Here is an 18,702-nt window from a genome sequence, read left to right as displayed (position 1 = left end):
TGAATGATGGATTCATGAGCCTTAAAAGTTACGTCAAAGATCCCTTCAGGCTATTCTCGATTAAGATTATAAAACAATGCCAAACTTCGAATTTTCAAGTGCACAGAACTAGAGAACCTGACAATCGTCCGCGTGTTTTTCAGCTTTCTAAATTTCAGCTCAGTGCGCTGTTTGAATCTCTAGACTAGTGCTCTTGGAAATTCGAGGTTTGGCTTCGTTTTATAATCATCTTAAGTAAATAAACTAGTACTGTCTATACAATTTAGTTTGAGTTTAGTACTGCCTAATGGACCTATGCACAGGTTCATTATTTGACGTTTTAGCGGTGCCGTGTTATTTATGTGACTATGGAAACCAGTGAATTTGGCTCCGCTCAAACGTCAAATTAGTGAACTCGTGCATCGGTCCATACAATTTCTACAAACTCTCGTGGCATTGAATGACATAGTACTAAATTCGTTTTTCATTTTCTCATAGGTACTCCACTGAATAGCTAGAAAATTTATTTTATTTCTGCAGAAATTTAATCAAAATAAACTCAGCAGGTCTGTCCGGAAATACGCCCAGATTTAGTTTTCAAAACTTTACCAGAACGTTTATCACAAAACCCAACAAACAAATTTCAAATATTCATCCAAAAAGCAAAGAATCCCTTCCTTTCTGGACACTTTACTATGCTGATCGTAAAAAAAATGTTTGCATTAGAATAATAAAACTCAGTAAAGCATTACTGTTCTGTTATTTAAGCATTAGAAACTGATCCAGATTATTGTTGATTTATCATCAGATATAGTGACTGTGACTTTAGTGTCAATTTTGATGTAAAAAAGTGACTAGATCGAAAAAAGTGACCAAATTACTAAGATAAGTGACTCGCTACCATTCCTGTGGATGTCATCGCAAAATAGAAATTATAGTTTATCCACATACGTTTGAGTAATTTATTGGCTTCTCAGAAACTAAAATTCAATCCTAGTCATTGCCCTTCATGCATCAGCGGAAAAGACTGCGGCGACGACTGGTCTTACGAGATAAAACATATTAGAATTAATAAGATCAACACCATACCGGAACGCGTAACATATTCAGTCATCTACCGTCACGTGTATGACCGCATTCGGGTGGATCTTCAAGTCGAGCAGCGTTTGACTTCCGTCGAGCGACGCAAGATCTGTTTTGACCGCCGGGCAGAAGAACCGAACCGATTTCCCTTTCTGGTCGGCAAACTTGCTGGTGAATTTGTTCATTAGCTTCGCTTTCGTGTGATCCAAGGTTCGGGAACTGCGGAAGAACAACCGCTCGGTGACGTCGCCCGGCATTTTGAGCATGATACGAGTTTTTTCCGCCGGCGGAAGGTTTGTCTCGTCATCTGAGCTGAGGATCGGAGAGCTAGGCGTTTCTGTGGGGATTGTCGCCTGCTTCGAGGGAGATTTTGATGTAGGAGTATCCGGTTCCAAGTCGCTATCGCTGCTATCAGTAATCTCCTGGAACTCTTCCTCGTCCTCATCCGGAATCCAAATGGCTTTACTGGAGCTGGGGGCTTTGGAACCATTTGCGCCACTTGAAGAAGCCTGCGAAGTCGATGGACGCATAAAACTGGATTCTACGAATTTCACCTCCTTTCCATGGGGAGATTTATTTTCTGTGAGAAAGGACTTCAGCGAAGATAGGAATTTAACCGGATTTACGTCGCTAACTGAAAATGTTCGCACTTCTTCACCGGTTCGAGGATCAATCATCCCAATATATGGTTCGCTGCTGACTTTGTAGAATGTTTTAAACTTGGCTCCATCTGTCGTCTTGTTGGACGTCTGCCAGAAAATTAGATTGTTTCTAAGGAAATCTTTTAATCGCGAATCAGACCATAGATCCCTGTTCAACGTTTGACAGCTGAAGTTCAGATCGTCTTGCAAATTGACCAGAATCCATTTGTCAACGCTTTTTCCATGCCTCTGAGCCATATCAAAACTGCCTGAAAAAAGTATTTCGAACGGCGGCATGAACAGAGCCTCCAATCGGGTAATTTTCTTCGAGGAGGGACCCTGCCCTTGCATTAGCATCTGTTCTTGTAGCTTCCCTTCGAGCTCAAAGTTTCTAAATGGTACTTCGGTGATTGTGGCCCCTCGCCGTTTCAATCGCCCTCTGGTTGTATCTTCGGCCGGTAGCAAAACTTCAGTCTTTCTCGGAATCGGTGCCCGTACTTCCTCTTCTTCATCATCGTTGATTACAACCGATGGTTCTGGATTCAAAACTCCTTCCGGATTCTCAAAAAAGGCATTGATAGCGCCCTCCAGATTACCATTGTAAGCCGTCAACAGATTGGCTGCCTGTTCCGGCTTCAATCCGGTTATTTCCCTCAACGATTTCACATTTTCTTCGGTGGACATCTGAAATGCATTTGAAATATTATCCACCATTCACGGGGAGATCTAGCATCCACTTACCTTCCTAGCAGCTGAACCGAAGCAGTAAACCAAAAACAGCAGCAGCTGCAAGAGGAAAATCGAAATGCACGCCGACAAAAAGCGCTGGAGCGTTCGTTCGAAGCTACGCCGACTCAATTATCGGATAGATTTAGCTACCTCACCACCGGAACCGCACTTCACATTATTTCGCGGAACGATTTTCACAATTTTTGCACGAATTTTCACCGGAAAACTGGAAACATAACAACGATCCGATCCAAACAAAATCCACTTCGACTCTGGCTGGCGATGGACGACTGACGTTTTGTTTGACGTTTCATTTGTTCTCTCCGTTCTCTCTCTTGTTTGCGCGACGCGAGCACAATTTGAAACTCAACGAAAGGAGGGCGCTCTCTCGCGTTTGCTTCGTTGAATTCTGGCAGCGTCTGACGAAGCGTTGAAGCGGATGAAGCGCGCGAAAATTGCGCGCGGATTCATCGATCAACCACGTGGCTGTTGCGGCTAGAGTGATTTTTTTGATGGAGGTGGGAAAAAATGGGATGTTTTCCACATTCTTCTTGTTTATGGCGTTACGTCTCAAGAAGGATTATGAGAACTTTTACAATTATTTACTGAGAGCTTCCTTCGCTCATTGACCATTTTTGCATGTGTATATCTTGTTGCAGAAGATATTCGATGCTCTGTTAAGACGAGAATATTTTCAATGCGAAAAGATCATCGACCGGTGGGAAACGAACCCATGCTCCTCAGCTCCTTTGCTGAAAAGCTGCGCGTTTACCACTACGGCTATATGGACTTCCTAAACATAACATTAGGCCAAATTATAATAAAATAATATAAGGAATCGGCAGTCATAATTCATGTTTTTGCTATCTATAAGTAAAACTTCATTTTATTACTGACGAATTATAACTTTTGACAGCAATCGCAATTTTGGGACCCGCTCAAATGGAGCTCCAGTAAAACCTCCCAGTTCCTCAAGAACTCCTCTCGAAATATCTCTAGAGATTCTTCCAGCGATTTCTCCAGGGCATTTACTAGAAGATAATCTCTACTGTAATTCATACAGCTATTTTTCCAGAGATTCTTCCGGGAAAAACTTTTGTTCACCATGGGACATTTTAGACCGGCACCAGGGCATTCTCCAGGGCACTTACTAGAAGATAATCCCTACTGTAATTCATAAAGCTATTTTTCCAGAGATTCTTCCGGGAAAAACTTTTGTTCACCATGGGACATTTTAGAGGGCACCAGGAATACCTTCAGAATTTTCTTCAGGAATTTGACAAGGGATTCATCCAAGGATTTCTGCAAGAAAACGTTTACCGGGGATTCCTATAGAGATTTTGCAAGGAGTTTCTGCACAAATTTCTCCAGTGATTCCTTCATAGAAATGACATTTATTATTAATATTATTATTATCTTTATTACGGAATTTGCAGCTCGAGACTGGCACATCTCGAAAAATGAAATTTATTTACTTGGATTCTTTCAGGAATTTCTCAAATAATTCCTCCAAGACCTGTTTCAGGATCCAGAAATACTTCGCAATTTCGCCGGAGATTTCTCCAGGGATTTTACAAGCTGTTTTGTCTGGTATTTCTTTCCGAGATTCCTCTAGAAAATTTTTTAGAGACTCCAGGATTCAAGGATTCTTCAAGGCTTCATGGAATTCTTAAGGTGAAACAGTTTCGAATCAACTTCTAAGATTGCACTAAAAGTTCAAAGGCACAACTCTCGCGAAGAAAGCATCCCACAACAGTGCACTTTTTAGTTTGGCTTTGTGCACTAGCACAATGCTTAAAATGAGAAGTTCAGGAACGTTTGCCAACTGTTTCTCCAGTTTTTGTGCCTTTGAAAACGTGAGAAGGGAAGAAATCTGCCATCTTTGGATTCCAAGATGTTTCACCATAAGAGATTTCTCTTGGGATTTCTCCAAAAATTCCTCCATGGATTGTTTTAGGGATTTCTACAGAAAAAGCATTTCCTCCAGGGATTTCTGTAGGGATTCCACCAAGAAATCTCTACATTGATTCTTCCTGAGACATCTCTAACGATTCTCCAGGGATTCCTCCAGCGATGCCTCTAGGAGTCTTTCAGTAATTTGCTTAGAAATTATTTTAGAGATTTCTGCAGGAGGTTCTCCAGAGAATTCCCCAACAATTCCTTTAGCAAAATCTTGGCATTCCTACAGAGATCTCTTCAGTTTCTTCCAGGAATTTAATTCCTCTAGAGATTACTCTAGGTTTCTTCTAGAGGCAGAGTTGCTCGATGTCACTATCAATGCTTAAAATTTGCTGATTTGTACAGGCCGACTGCGATACAAATCAGATCATTCCATATCACATCAACATCATGCTGTCTACTCCATCACCAGTGCATTGATGGCGATAGACTATGGATATCACTGATGGGTTAAGATTAGCTTTAAATTAAGCAGATAAAATGGAAATTTATCAGTACGATATTTTCGACAGTGTTGCAGATAGATTGAAACTATGTGTTGGTCACTGAAAAACATTAATAGCATGGATAATGACCACGTGATCACTCATTCTGCAGTGATTTTGATCTAGAGTGCGATGTCGCATCACTGCTGTTGGTTGTCAAATCAAAGTGATATTGATAGCTCGCAAGTGATATTGATAGTTTTAGACCATCAGCCATCAGCTGATGTGATTGATATTAAGCAACTCTGTCTAGAGGTTCCTCGAAGGATTGCTCCAGCAATCCCTTCAGGAACTTATCCAGCGAATTCTCATAAAACTTCTTCAGGAAAGGAGTCCCTGGAGAAAATCGCGGAAGAAACCCAGGAGGAATTCTTATTCTTTTTCATGAAATTTCTGGAGAAATTCATGGATGAATCTCTGTAGGAGTTTCCAGAGGAATCCTTTATTGTTTTTTAAGCCCAGAAAGATTTTTTGGATATATATCAAGGAGAATCCCTGAGTGGTTACCAAGAAACATTCATGAAGTTATTTCTTGTAGTAGCGGGAGATCCTCCAGTACTGGACAACACCCAATACCAGACACCGTCGAAAAATTACAATATCATGGTCCAATCAAGATGATGTATCAGAAGAAAAGGAAGCTAATATAAATTTTATATACATAAAATTAGATTTTAAGTGATTTCATTGTCTATTATAGGGATAATGAAAAATGGTATTTCTGGTGGATAATGAAAGAAAGACGTGTTGTTCGTTCTATAGTCAACGTACGAAGACCAGGAGCCTACGCTCGTTTATTTCAGCGTGATCTTTCTCTCATCACATTTGTCGATGTAAGAGTGGCATACACCACAGTTCTCTTCCCTTTAAAGATAATCGATCATTTTAAAATATTCAAAACGAATAACTCCATAAATCAGTTTAACTCTAACATAAGCAATAACTAATGATATTTAACCTTTAACATAGTCCTAATCAGAACTCACATTTGTGATAACCATTTCGTCTTTACTCGTGGCATGACTTTTTTTAATTTTACATTCAGATACGACACATTCATCGTCCTGCATACATAATTCTTAGCAAATGCCTTAGCATGCATATTCAACTTATATTCACTAAAAGCTTCACCACACAATTTCTCGAATGTTGTCTTTTTTCCTTTTCCATTCCGTCCAATATCATTCGACCTTTGCCTCCCATACCTTTTAACAATGCAGCAGTCATTTGGCTACGTAGTCTAATCTAATTATAATTATTTATATTTTTTGCACTTTGCAAATATTTTACCACGTCAAACAACGGATTCTCTTTTTCTACCTTCATTAAACACACAGCTACATAGAAAATTAAAAAAAATAGCTCACTCATCAACTTATACAAATTTGTTACTTTAGCAATGTACTATAGTTTTCTTATGAGCACTTTGCTCACTCTTCCTTCTAAAAGCAGTCACACACCAAGAGATATTCACTTCGATCTCTCCAGAAAAATGTTCCTGTACAAGGCAGTGGTACCATTTGGCGCCAACAATAGAGCCTGTGTCTATAGCCGTATGAAGACAGTTAGCTTTACACAACTGAAGTTTTTGTTTCACAGCACAATTGTACTAACAACATCAAATATTGCTGGGCAGACATTATAGGATGCACTTTGCACATTTTATGCGTCACTCCAGATTCGCATACGCGATTTGTTTTCACCTCGTCGCCACTTTTATATACATAAAATAAGATTTTAAGTGATTTCATTGTCTATTATAGGGATAATGGAAAATGGTATTTCTGGTGGATAATGAAAGAAAGACGTGTTGTTCGTTCTATAGTCAACGTACGAAGACCAGGAGCCTATGCTCGTTTATTTCAGTGTGATCTTTCTCTCATCACATTTGTCGATGTAAGAGTGGCATACACCACAATAAAGAGGAATGATTACGTAGAATAACACATCCACATAATATGCACGCTTTTTTGAGAAAAAAAAAACAGATGTTTGTATAGAGAGGAATGGTTGCGTAGAATAACACATCCACACAATATTCACGCCTTTTTGAAAAAAAAAACGGAGATGTTTGAAAACCGATAAAAAGTTGACGTATCGCCGTATGACGTTAAATATTTGAACTTATTTAACCCTCTATCTGTGCGGGGTATAAATTTGACCTCAAATTTCAATTCGTAAAAACTTCATTAAATTTCGATCGATTTTCGAATTTTCTGCTGTTCTGAAAATTTAATCTAATTCAGTTTAACTTAAAAATATAAGAAAATTCAAAAGATGAGGTGGTCGTGGCGGAGAGGAGTTCGGAAACTTTAGACGCCAATATCTCAGAAACAGTTTAACATGAAACTACACTTTCTTCCACATGATGGAACTATCACAGAAAACATTTTTTCATAATCCCCCCAATTTTATAATTTTAGACAACTATTTTACTATGTTGGAGAAAATTTCATGTGCGAAACAAACAACTCGTGAATGTGTAAAATAAAAACTCACAAATCAATTCACTAACAAAAAAATTACAGCCCTTCAAAGTTCTCTGGGGTGATATTGACCCCAAATAACCCAACTAACAATTTTAGCGCTATAAGCCAAGTTTATTTGCTTTCTGCTGTATAACAGTTGAATTGAAGCAGCGAACGCTGCAAAAAACGAAACCTGTCAAACATAGAACGATTAGCGTTAATACAGCTAAACGCAAACCTTTTGCAGCTACCAATCTTAGCTGACTATATTTCGTCTTTTATCGCCTTTGCTGCTTTTACAAAGCTGTAACTCTACGGTACTGGGGGATCTCGCCAAATGACTGCAGATTTAACCCGTATAGGCCTGAGTGAAAGAAAAATTACTAAAACTCTCACCGCTCAGCGAATACTTAACGCAGGCCTGTCCAACGTACGGCCCGTGAGCCACATCCGGCCCGCGGCTTCATTTTGTACGGCCCGCGAAGAGCTTTGAGGCGCTTCTCATATCTGGGCCTTTAGCTGCTTTACTAACTTGATGTTTGAACATTTCAAGGATTATTATTATAACTTGAGATTCTTCAATTATATTATTTTCATTTTGAATTTGTTTACATTATTATTTGTACTCCTAAATTTGCTGATTTATTTTTCAATCATTCAAACAACTTTTGAAATAAATACCTTATTTTTTGAGGATTTGTCAAAAAAGATTTATCCAAGATCATTTTTGCTATAAAATAGACAAAATTGATTTTGTTTCAAGTTTTAACAAACGTTGTGGACAAATTAGCCACAATCTTACTGAATGATAAAATCTTGAACAATCTCACAGACTCCTGAACACGAATTTCGTACCTGACCAAGATTATATCAAATATTAGGAAGATCTAAAGGCAGATTAAAAGCTTATACAATTTAAGACAAGATTTTGACTGAACCTTTATGAAAACCTTAGGCTGGATTCTAACAAAATGTTAGGCAGGATTGCCACAGAATCTTGTAACTCTATTTTTAAGGGATTTCTTACACAATTCTGAGGAAGATTTTGAAATGGGTCTTATTGAGGTTCTGACGGGATCTTAGGAACAATAATCTTAGAATACTTAAGATTCTTACGAAATCACACACTTAAATTATTTTACGGATTTCTGTGAAATCTCAACAGCTGAACAGTTCGGTAAAATAAATTAACGGATTACGGTAAATTTTTACAGTACCGGAACCCGTCAAATTCCGACGAAACTACGGTGTTTTATTTCCGGTAAATTGAGCTAAGTGTGCATGGACTTCATTTCATGAAATAGATGAAACTTTGACAAAATAAAAAAAACGAATTATGGGAATATTTCTTATAAACCTCTTCACTATAAAAACATTCTGTTCTGATTTTTTTTACAATATCCTGAGTACAGTTCTCACAGAATCTTCAGCAAGACTATCAGAGAACCAAATATCCATTATAAATCCCTCCAAAATAATTTTTCATCACTTTCATTTGACTATACGAAAAATGTTTAAATTACTGTGCCACAAAAATTCGGCCCGCAAAATAATTTTGAATCCAAGATTCGGCCCGCGAGTCAAAAAGGTTGGGCAGGCCTGACTTAACGTATTCATATCTAGTTTCTAAAAGTAGTCAAAGAATCTCGGGAATGTTCCTGTGGCCGGAGTTATTGCAATGGATCACTGGGTCAGGTCGGATGACAAGGGTTTTGTGCTTCTGTGCCCCTGGAGGTAGGCAAATTTCAAGTCACAGATAATTTCCAGAATCGGCTATAATGTGGCCACTATATCAAGGAGTTTTAGGAAAAACGCATCAGCGTAAACCTTCTGTTAATCGATTAAATTGAATAATTATATCAACTGCATTTGATTGATCCTACAAATCACCATTTTCAGGCCCTCGGGATGTCTTAAATTTATGATAAAGTGCACAATTTGTATCTTAACATCTGTGTCAAGCTTATGGGAACGCATTTTAGTGAACTATTATGTTCGATCAATACCTTTAGATATTTGAAACGCTTTAATATCTAACAAATCTAGAGCCGGTTAGTCAGGACATTAAGCCGGAGTGGTCGCATCTGGTACACTCTAAATGGTGCAAAACTATTCATTTATAATGTTGAATATCAGATCTTAATGATTTATGCAAAATAAAATGAATGCCATTGGAAATAAATAATGATAACTTGGCATGTCCCAAAAAATCGCATTTTTCTACCCGACTTGACCCAGTGACCCACTGCAATAACTCCGGCTATAGGAATATTCCTGTGTTCCTTCGACCATTCCTAGAAACAAGATATGTGGGCCAGTATATTGACAAAAATGTATTTGAATCCGCTAAGTATCCGCTGAGTGGTAAGGGATTTAGTATTTATGCTTTCACTCAGGCCTATACGGGTTAATCGTTACAACGATGGGACGTAAATATGATTTTTTAACAAACTATGAATGGTTTGTCACTGTGAGTGTCGGCATAAACTCATATTCATAAACTATTTGTTTTATATGTTTTTCAAAACACCCCTCTCCACTTTACTTTATTTTTTGTAATTAAAAAAAATTTATACAATAAACGTTGAATGGTTCGCCACTGTAAGTGTTGGCCTAAGAGTGCTAAGGGATGGTCCAGCCAATCGATTTATGAAGAACATATTTTTGTATTTATTTATTTTGAACAAACACCGAAATCAGGTCTAACGAGATCTTCTATTTCACCTTCTTCCTTCCACAGCTGGAACCATACCTAACAAGCGTAGCACTGTACGACGCTAAGAACGGCCGCAAATTGACCGAGAACTTCTACTTCGATTTAAACAAAGATCACGTGCGGGATATGCTCAACGCCAGCTGGGAGGCCGAAAAACCCCTCTGCACTTCCCCGAAACCAACTTCCAAAGCGCATCAGCAGAACGGCAATGGGACTATCCAGCGGCATTCAAAGACCCGATGCGACACTAGCGATGATATGCATCCGGATGTCACGAAGGAATGGACAGCCCGGGCAAGAAATGCCATTTTCAGCGTAACTTCACCCAATCCGGACATTTTTGTAGTTGTGAAGATCGACAAAATTCTTCAAGGCGCTCTCAATCCTTCTACAGAACCCTATCTGAAAGCTACGAAAGATGTCAAGCTTTTGTACAAGCTACAGAAGACTGTGCGGCAATACGCGCATAAGTGTGGCCATTATAGGATGCCATTTGCTTGGGCTGCAAGACCGCTATTCCGGTTGTACAGCAATGAACTTGATACTTCGTTTGACTTCCCTGCCATCTATCGACAAGAAAGTACCAAATTGAAAGACGATGAACTGTTAAAGTTGTTAGCAGAGTACAGAAAACCGGATAAATTTAGTAAACTCACGGTCATTCCTGGTTCGCTCAAAATCTACATCGAGGCTTTGAACGAGTTTCCTTCAAGTAAGTCGTCATTGTTTATGTAGGAATTATATTGTCAATAACAAGTGTATTCTGAATCCAGATTGTCTAACAAGCACCCTGGTCCCGTTGAAGCCATTCCCATCTCCGCCAATTGTTGATCCTACTCTGGAAATAACCGAGTTCGAAAACCGATCTGATCAGCACCTGAATCCGTATGCTGCTTTCGTAAACCACCTTTATGTCTACCCGTTGCAACTGAACTACGACAGTCAGAAGATTTTTTCCAGGGCACGAAACATTGCGGTTTTAGTCGAGCTACGTGACAGTGACACCACCGAGGCGAAATCTATTAAGGTTCGAATAGAAAAAAAAAAAAAAAAACGTCAAAAAATGATTCATTGCGCCAATTAATATTGGATTCATTTTAGTGTATATATGGACGGCCAGGTCAGCCAACGCTAGTATCCCAAATGTCTTGCCCAGTTTTGCATCACAACACAACTCCCACGTGGTATGAGGAAATCAAACTTCGATTACCACTGCGCATAACTGCCCAGCATCATTTACTGTTTTCGTTCTTCCACGTCTCGTGCAACATTGCCAAAAAGAAAGATCTCGTATCAACCACCACTGAAACTCCGGTGGGCTATGCTTGGCTTCCGCTGCTAACTAAAGGAAAACTGAATATCGAAGAGCAGTGCCTCCCCGTGGCAGCCTCGTTACCGGCGGGATATCTATCTATTCAGCCACTTGGTCTCGGAAAAGGGGTAAGTTAATCATTATCCAGCCTATTCCCAAGTGTACTCTTGCTTGTCATTACAATCACTCCAAACACCTAACACACTAATACGATCTTCGCACAATACGCATAGTATTAACCAGTAGAAATCTAACCTAGCCCTTTTCTCTGTTTCGCGCCTCATTGCTGCCCTCAAATGGCCACACGCTACAAAACTTCCATCCCTCCAGCAGAATGCCGGTCCGGAAATTCAATGGATCGATAATCAACGGCAGATCTTCACGATCACCTTTCGGCTAGACTCCACCGTTATCACTACCGACCAGCACTTGCACAATCTCTTCCTCCATGCTGAACGGCTGCTCGACTTGCCCAAAACTGCTGCCCTTCCAGCTGAATCCGAAAGCTGCAAGATTCTCAAAGCTGCCCACGCCATCCAGATCAATTCGTTGATCACGTTCCTGCCGACGATCTTGAACCAACTGTTCACTCTTTTAGTTGCAACTCAGAGCGATGATATCGGTCTAAATGTCATACGGCTACTCGTAAACACTTTCCACATGATCTCCGAAGAGGCTAAGCGCAAAGAACTGCTCGTTTCCTATGTTAAGTACGTCTTCCGAATCGATGCATTCCCCGTTAATGGTTGTTCACCAACTTCCCAGCAAGTCAGCACTGTGCATGGCGAACTTTGCCGCCATCTTCCGACACTGCTCCATCAGAACAATACAGACTTCCTACTCGTTAACAAGTTTATGAAATACTCTGGAATCTTCTTCGACATCATCGTCAAAAGCATGGGTCAGTTTTTGCTCTCCACTGGACGCATTAAAATGCAACGAAATGAGAGATTCCCTAAAGAATTCTCCGCGCGTATAGAGTCTCTGTTCAGTGTTCTTTTACCGTATCTCAACTCTCGGCACAAAGATCTTCCAATGGAAACTGAAACGTTAAACCAAAGTATGTCTGTCTTCGTTAAACGTTGCCTTACTTTTATGGATCGTGGCTTCGTGTTCCGCTTGATTCGGTTGTATATGGATCGCTGGTGTCCCGGCGATTCACGTGTCCTGCAAGAATACAAATTTTCATTCATACGTGAAATTTGCTCCCATGAACACTACATTCCGTTGAATCTACCATTCCTGTTGAGCCCAAACAATCGACCGCCGGATTTGCTGCAGCAATTTTGTTTGTCAGAGGACTTTTGCAGACAACATTTCTTAGCCGGAATGCTATTACAGGAAGTAAAGAGTTCTCTCAATGAAATTAGTCATATTCGAAGACTAGGATTGACGATTTTAAAAGAGCTCCTTGCCAAGCATGACTTAGATGATCGATTTCAAAATAGAGGACAACTCAGTCGTATTGCTTTGCTGTACGTCCCTTGGTTGGGTATCGTACTTGAAAATCTCAATCGTATACCGGACGGCATGGACAAGAAAAAGCACGATTCGATTGGTACCAATCGAATGTCCTGTAGCAGTAGCTATGTATTCGCTCGAGAGTCTACTCCAGCTATCATTCCACAAACCATGACATCCCAAACCAGCACGCCCAAATCCCGCAGCAATCGAGTAACTATGCACTTTGATTGCCCTAGTCCGATAAGGTCATCACTGCATCTGAAGGATACAAGCTTCTTGGCAGCTATCGCAGGCCAGATGGCTTTATCGAACGGTAATTCGACTACGTCCCTAAACTCTGAATGCTCAACCTTGTCGCAGGACGGCACTGTTGTGATACGTAATAATACCAACGAAATGAATGGCTCTGCTAGGCCCAGTCACGCACGATCCATCAGTGTTACTCAACCGACCATCATCCAAAGAACCGACAAATTCACCCCAACGGAAACCAAAGATCTCCTAATCAGCTTCCTGTTCGTAGTCAAACATATTTCGCCGGATCATATGATCGCTTGGTGGCACAACTGTACGGAAAGCGAAACAGTCCAGTTCTTTACCGTTCTTGACCTCAGTTTGCTCTACTTCCGATACGTTGGGAAAAAGAATATCCATATCCCCAGCGAAACTGGCAGAGATACCAAAGCCAGCAAGTCTGCCAAAGCAAGTACCCTTCCGGCTAGGATGATGCCGCCAAACAGTGAATCCGCCAGCTCCTTCGAATCCGGAACGCTCAATCACCCACAAAACCGTGAAAACCTGGTCGAAGAAGCGATGCGTCTACACCGAGCCCTTTACGAGTCGAATCTAGCCACGGAGATTGGCTTGACCATCCTGGACTGCATGGGTCTGTACTCGATACAGTTCCGAGACTCAATGTTGGAGAGCTCGGTGCTGCCGAAGATTGCCCGGGTATATCTGCGATTTTTGCAACTAGGACAATCGGAGTCTTTGTCGAAACATGTGTTTGCCGCGCTTCGGGCGTTTATAAATAACTTTTCACAAGCACTGTTCAAAGGGAATGCCATCCTATGTGGTCAACTAGTCTACGAATTGCTCAAATGCTGCGATAGCCGACTGTCAAATCTGCGGCAGGAAGCCTGTGCAGTGCTGTATCTTCTGATGCGCAGTAATTTCGAATTCAGTGGTCGAAAGGGACTGACCAGGGTTCATCTGCAGGTGATTATATCCGTTTCACAGATGATCGGCAACGTGATCGGGTTGAACAATGCCCGTTTCCAGGAATCGCTTTCGATTATCAATAGCTACGCAACGAGTGACAAAGCAATGAAGGGCACTGGATTCCCAATGGAGGTGAAAGACCTAACGAGACGAGTTCGAACTGTTCTGATGGCAACGGCACAAATGCAAGCTCATCACATGGACCCAGAACGGTTGTTGGAGCTGCAGCATTCGCTGGCGAATTCGTATGCATCTACGCCAGAACTGCGGCACACGTGGCTGGTGACAATGGCGCGCAATCACGAGCAGAATGGGAATCTTTCGGAAGCAGCGTGTTGTTATCTGCACATTGCGGCATTGATATCCGAGTATCTGAAGCTGAAGGGTAACAGTACGGTGGCATTTGGAGCGGAGTCGTTCGTCAAGATCTCCCGGAACATTCCGCGGGACGAGAAAGGACTGAAGTTGGACAGCGGTGCGTCGGATTCGCAATACACGGAACAGCTGCTGCTGGACCAGCTGAAGGAGTGCGCAGAGTGCTTGGACCGAGCGGAGCGGCACGAGTGTCTTGGAGAGTTGTATCGACTGATAGTGCCGATTTTGGAGAGTCGTCGAGATTACCCGGGGTTGGCACAGTCCTATGAACACCTAATGCAGTCGTACAATCGGGTGATCGAGTTCAATAAGACGGGGAAGCGGCTTCTCGGACGATTCTACCGGGTTATCTATTATGGACAGGTAGGTGGAATAACACTTGTGTTAGATAAATTACAGCGCTTGAACTGGAATCCGAAGATAACAGTACATCTTGAGTTCGACTAAATGTTTTCACTGGAAAAAGTCTTTGACGACTTATAATTTCGTAACCAGTCAAGTAATCTGAACCGTTTATATAGAGTAAGGTGAGGCAAAAGTTTGATCTTAGTGGTAAATTAATATTTTCAGGAAAACTAAAAAGGGGAAACTACGTATTCTCGGCAGTCTAAGCCGATGCCGTGCTTCTTTTGTAATTTTCTCGAACAACAGCAGACAAATTACGTGTATATCTGTTTCCATTTATGCGCTGCTCAATCATCTATCGATTCACACCGACAGATTTGTTAAAACCTTAATGGAAACGTTTTTACAACGCTTCGAACATTTCTTGTCAATGTGACTATTGTCGGCAGCCTCATTCTCTTTGGCAGCTTTCTCATAAGAACTGCAAGCGAATCTCTTCGGCAGCTCCAAATCAGTCGCATTTTGAGGCGTGTTCATTTGAATTGTTTGTTCAGTCTGTTCCTTCCAAAAATCCTTTTTGGTTTATTCCGGAAATACTTCAGGAATTCCTCTTGCAATTTCTTTATGTTACTACAGAAAATCTTTTAGAGAATCTTCCAAGAATCCCTGTGAGATTCTTCCAAAAACTATTTCTGGGATTCTTCCACAAATCTCTCGGAAATCCCTCTTAGTTTCTTTCGGAAATCCTTCTAAGACTATTATAGTTGTCTCTCTGATCGCTCTGATTCTTCCGAACATCTTCCTTCTTTTGCACTATCTCGGAAATTCCTCTTGGATTGTTATGGAAATCCTTCCGGCTTTTCCGTAACATTTCCCTGAAATTCTACCGATAATGTTTCTATGATTGCTTTAATAAGGGTTGAAATTTTTTTTAAAAGATCTGGAATTCTTCTGAATAGTTTTTGAAGATTTTCCCAGAAATTTTCCCATGTTTCTTACAAAAATCCCTAAGGATTTGTTCCAGAAATCCATCCAAAATGAGTATACTAAACCCTCAGATTTTTTTTTTACAGAATTTCTTTTGTGAATATAATTCTTTTGTGAATGTTCCTGGGACTTTTTATTCTATTTATTTTTTTATTATTTTAATAGATGATACGTGATTTCAGTAAATCATACCCCAAACAATAAACACTAAACTATATTTGCAATATTTGCTGTTATAATGGAGCTTATCTATTTGATGAAACAATTGTGTCAAAATTACATACGAAAGTTAATCCGATACGATACGAAACCGATTAGTTAATCTTCATAAAATCACTTCCGGACAACCCTCTGGGACTCTTAGAAATATCCCTGAGATTCTTTCGGAAATCTTTCTAAAACTTTTTTAAAAGTTACACTGAGACCATTTCGGAAATTCCGTTTGAAATTCTTCCGTAAATCTTTCTGGAATTCTTCCGGACATCGCTCTGAAATTATTCCGGAAAATTGTCAGGAATTCTTTCGGATGTCTTAGTGAATTCTTTCATAAGCCCTGTGAATTTCCTGAAAATCTTACAGGGATTCTTCCGAAATAACTTCTGGGATTCTTTTGGATATTACTATGAAATACATCCAAAAATCCATTTGTAATTCTTTCATTAATCTTCATAAGACTCTCTTAAGATTTTACGGAAATCCATAAGTAATTCTTCTAGAATTCCCCCCAAAATTCATTCAAAGATCTCTCTGTAATTCTTTCGCAAATTATCCCGGAAATCCCAGAAGGATTTTCAGAAGAATTCCAGAATAATATTCGGAAAAGTCATAGAATTATATCTGAGGAATCCCAATGGTATTTTCGGACGAATACCAGAACGTTTCACGGTAGAATCCCAGGGAAACGTCCGTTAGCATCCTTGAATAATATCTGGATTATATGGTATTTCTGGATGAATCTCAGAAACTTTACGGAAGAGCAGGGATAATACCCAAAAAAAACGGAAGAAATATTGAAAGATATTATGGAGCCTTCCAGCAAGATTTTCGAAAGATATCCAGAAGAATTTCCGAAAGAATGCTAGGGAGATACTCTATATAATATTCACACGGAGATTTCTTGAAAAAAAAACAGGAGGTATACGCAGAAGTAATTCTGGAAGAACTTATGAAACAATCTACAAAAAATATCTAGTGGGAAGTAATCAGAGGATTATCAGAAAGATGTCCGAAAAATACTATAAGGTTTTCCGAAAGATTCATCTAAAGATATCCTGAAGAATTCCAACAGGATTTTTGGAGGAGCCCAAGAAGTAATATAAGGATATTGACAAAAAAATTACAGAGGCATTTTAGAAGAATTCCAGAAGGATTTCCGGAAACATTCCAGATGATTTTCGTTAGAATTCAAATGGATTCTCGTAAGAATCAGGAGTATTACCGGAATAATATTAGAACATTTTTCGGAAGAATCTCAGAGTTCGGAGGAATTTCAGAAGAATTTCTATTTTCTAGGGCTCTAGAAAATCTTTGAAAGAATTATTTAGAAATATCCGGTAGAATTGCATCAGGACTTTTGGTAGAAACTTCCGTAATATTTCCGGAAAAATATCAAAGATTTTAATTTCCAAGATTTTAAAAGAAATCCCAAGAAGATAAACGCAAAAATCACAAAAGGATTTTTGCAAGAATCTCAAAATCCAATGTATGTAACTAGAAAACTTATTTGAATTGAGTTGACTTATTATATGAATTAAAAATTGTCAAAGATCATACTCTGAGTATTGTAGATCTAGCTCAGAAAACTTTTTGACTTTACAGGGTGTCGACTACCTGGAAAAACCTGGAAAGTCAGGGAATATCAGGGAATTTATTTTTGACCTGGAAAGTCAGGGAAAATCAGGGAATTTCACTTGAGGTCAGGGAAAAAATATCAATACTACAACATCAAACGAGTTTATTATCTGCAAAGTAATTGATTATGCTAAATCAATACACCTTCAGCATGGCTTTGATTTGCAGCCGTGGACTTTAACCACTCGACTAAGGAACCAGGACCCAGAAAATTCTCCAGAAATTCTGAGGATGATTCTCAAAGTTCCTCGATTATTTTTAGTAATCCAGAAAATCATTGAAAAGCAGAAATTTCAGGAATCTCATTTGAAATAATCTTGATAATCTATTGACCAGTGCTGGGAATGGTAATATTAGTAGGCTTGAATTTCACGAAAATCACGTGGCTCTTCCCAATACAGTAGTTTAAAAACGTGAATCTCATCAAGTAGCCTATGGACCTATGCACGGGTTCACTATTTGACGTTTTAGCGGTGCCGTGTTATTTATGTGACCATGGAAACCAGTGAATTCGGCACCGCTCAAACGTCAAATTAGTGAACTCGTGCATTGGTCTATGTTGGGTGCATGAATTTTCTAAAACGTTAGTTTCATTGTAGGCTCTAAATGCGGGAAATGCAGCGGAAAATAGAACATTTTTCTACAATAATTTTGGGTTGCCCTTAAAAATGGGTGTTTTGCAATTTTCAAGGCTTTTTGCCTACAGCAGCGATGGACATGAGTTTCACTGGCTTCGCTGACTGTGATTGGCTTTGTTTGGCTACTGTACAGTGAATTTCAGAATTTTTCCCAGCCCTGCTATTGACAATTTGTGATCTTACTTCCCAGTGAACCACGTATCGTATAAGAATGTGCATCCAAAATCACATATTCATGCGTCCAAAATCAGAATCACGCAAGATGCCATATTAAGCGTTATCAATGTCAATACAAGTTGTATATAAATCCCCAATACGATTCATAAACGACAATCTGTGTTGACAACAAAACATGTCGTAAATGTGCAACGTAGAATCGCGTTATGTTATATAAACTGACAGATCATACATCAATCCAGAAAGCATCGTATGAAATCGCAATAACTTAG

The 18,702-nt window shown here is 39.7% G+C and overlaps 2 protein-coding genes across 7 annotated transcripts in view; one reads left to right on the top strand and one right to left on the bottom strand.

Moving 5' to 3' along the window:
* Positions 1–18,702, top strand: part of LOC5565314 (dedicator of cytokinesis protein 9) — a 301,107-nt gene that overhangs the window by 275,936 nt on the left and 6,469 nt on the right. For 5 of the 6 annotated variants that reach the window (XM_021846836.1, XM_021846835.1, XM_021846834.1 and 2 more), the window contains exons 6-9: positions 10,085–10,772; positions 10,834–11,087; positions 11,162–11,500; positions 11,703–14,795. In XM_021846836.1, coding sequence (XP_021702528.1) covers positions 10,085–10,772; positions 10,834–11,087; positions 11,162–11,500; positions 11,703–14,795 — 4,374 coding nt within the window. The remainder of the gene's footprint in view (positions 1–10,084; positions 10,773–10,833; positions 11,088–11,161; positions 11,501–11,702; positions 14,796–18,702) is intronic. The other variant, XM_021846837.1, reaches the window with a different exon arrangement.
* Positions 928–2,743, bottom strand: LOC5565302 (UBX domain-containing protein 7). The gene is made up of 2 exons (XM_021846841.1): positions 2,445–2,743; positions 928–2,387 (listed from the first exon to the last, which is right to left on the bottom strand). Exon 2 carries the CDS (start codon positions 2,385–2,387, stop codon positions 1,086–1,088), a length of 1,302 nt encoding a protein of 433 aa, XP_021702533.1. The 5' UTR covers positions 2,445–2,743; the 3' UTR covers positions 928–1,085.

Source organism: Aedes aegypti, chromosome 2, assembly GCF_002204515.2.
Source record: "Aedes aegypti strain LVP_AGWG chromosome 2, AaegL5.0 Primary Assembly, whole genome shotgun sequence".
In the NCBI taxonomy this organism is placed as follows: Eukaryota; Metazoa; Arthropoda; class Insecta; order Diptera; family Culicidae; genus Aedes; species Aedes aegypti.
This window is presented reverse-complemented; position numbering and strand designations above follow the sequence as displayed.

Coding starts and splice junctions, on each gene's coding strand:
- LOC5565302 (XM_021846841.1), bottom strand. CDS start 2,387: ATGTCCACCGAAGAAAATGTGAAATCGTTGAGGGAAATAACCGGATTG.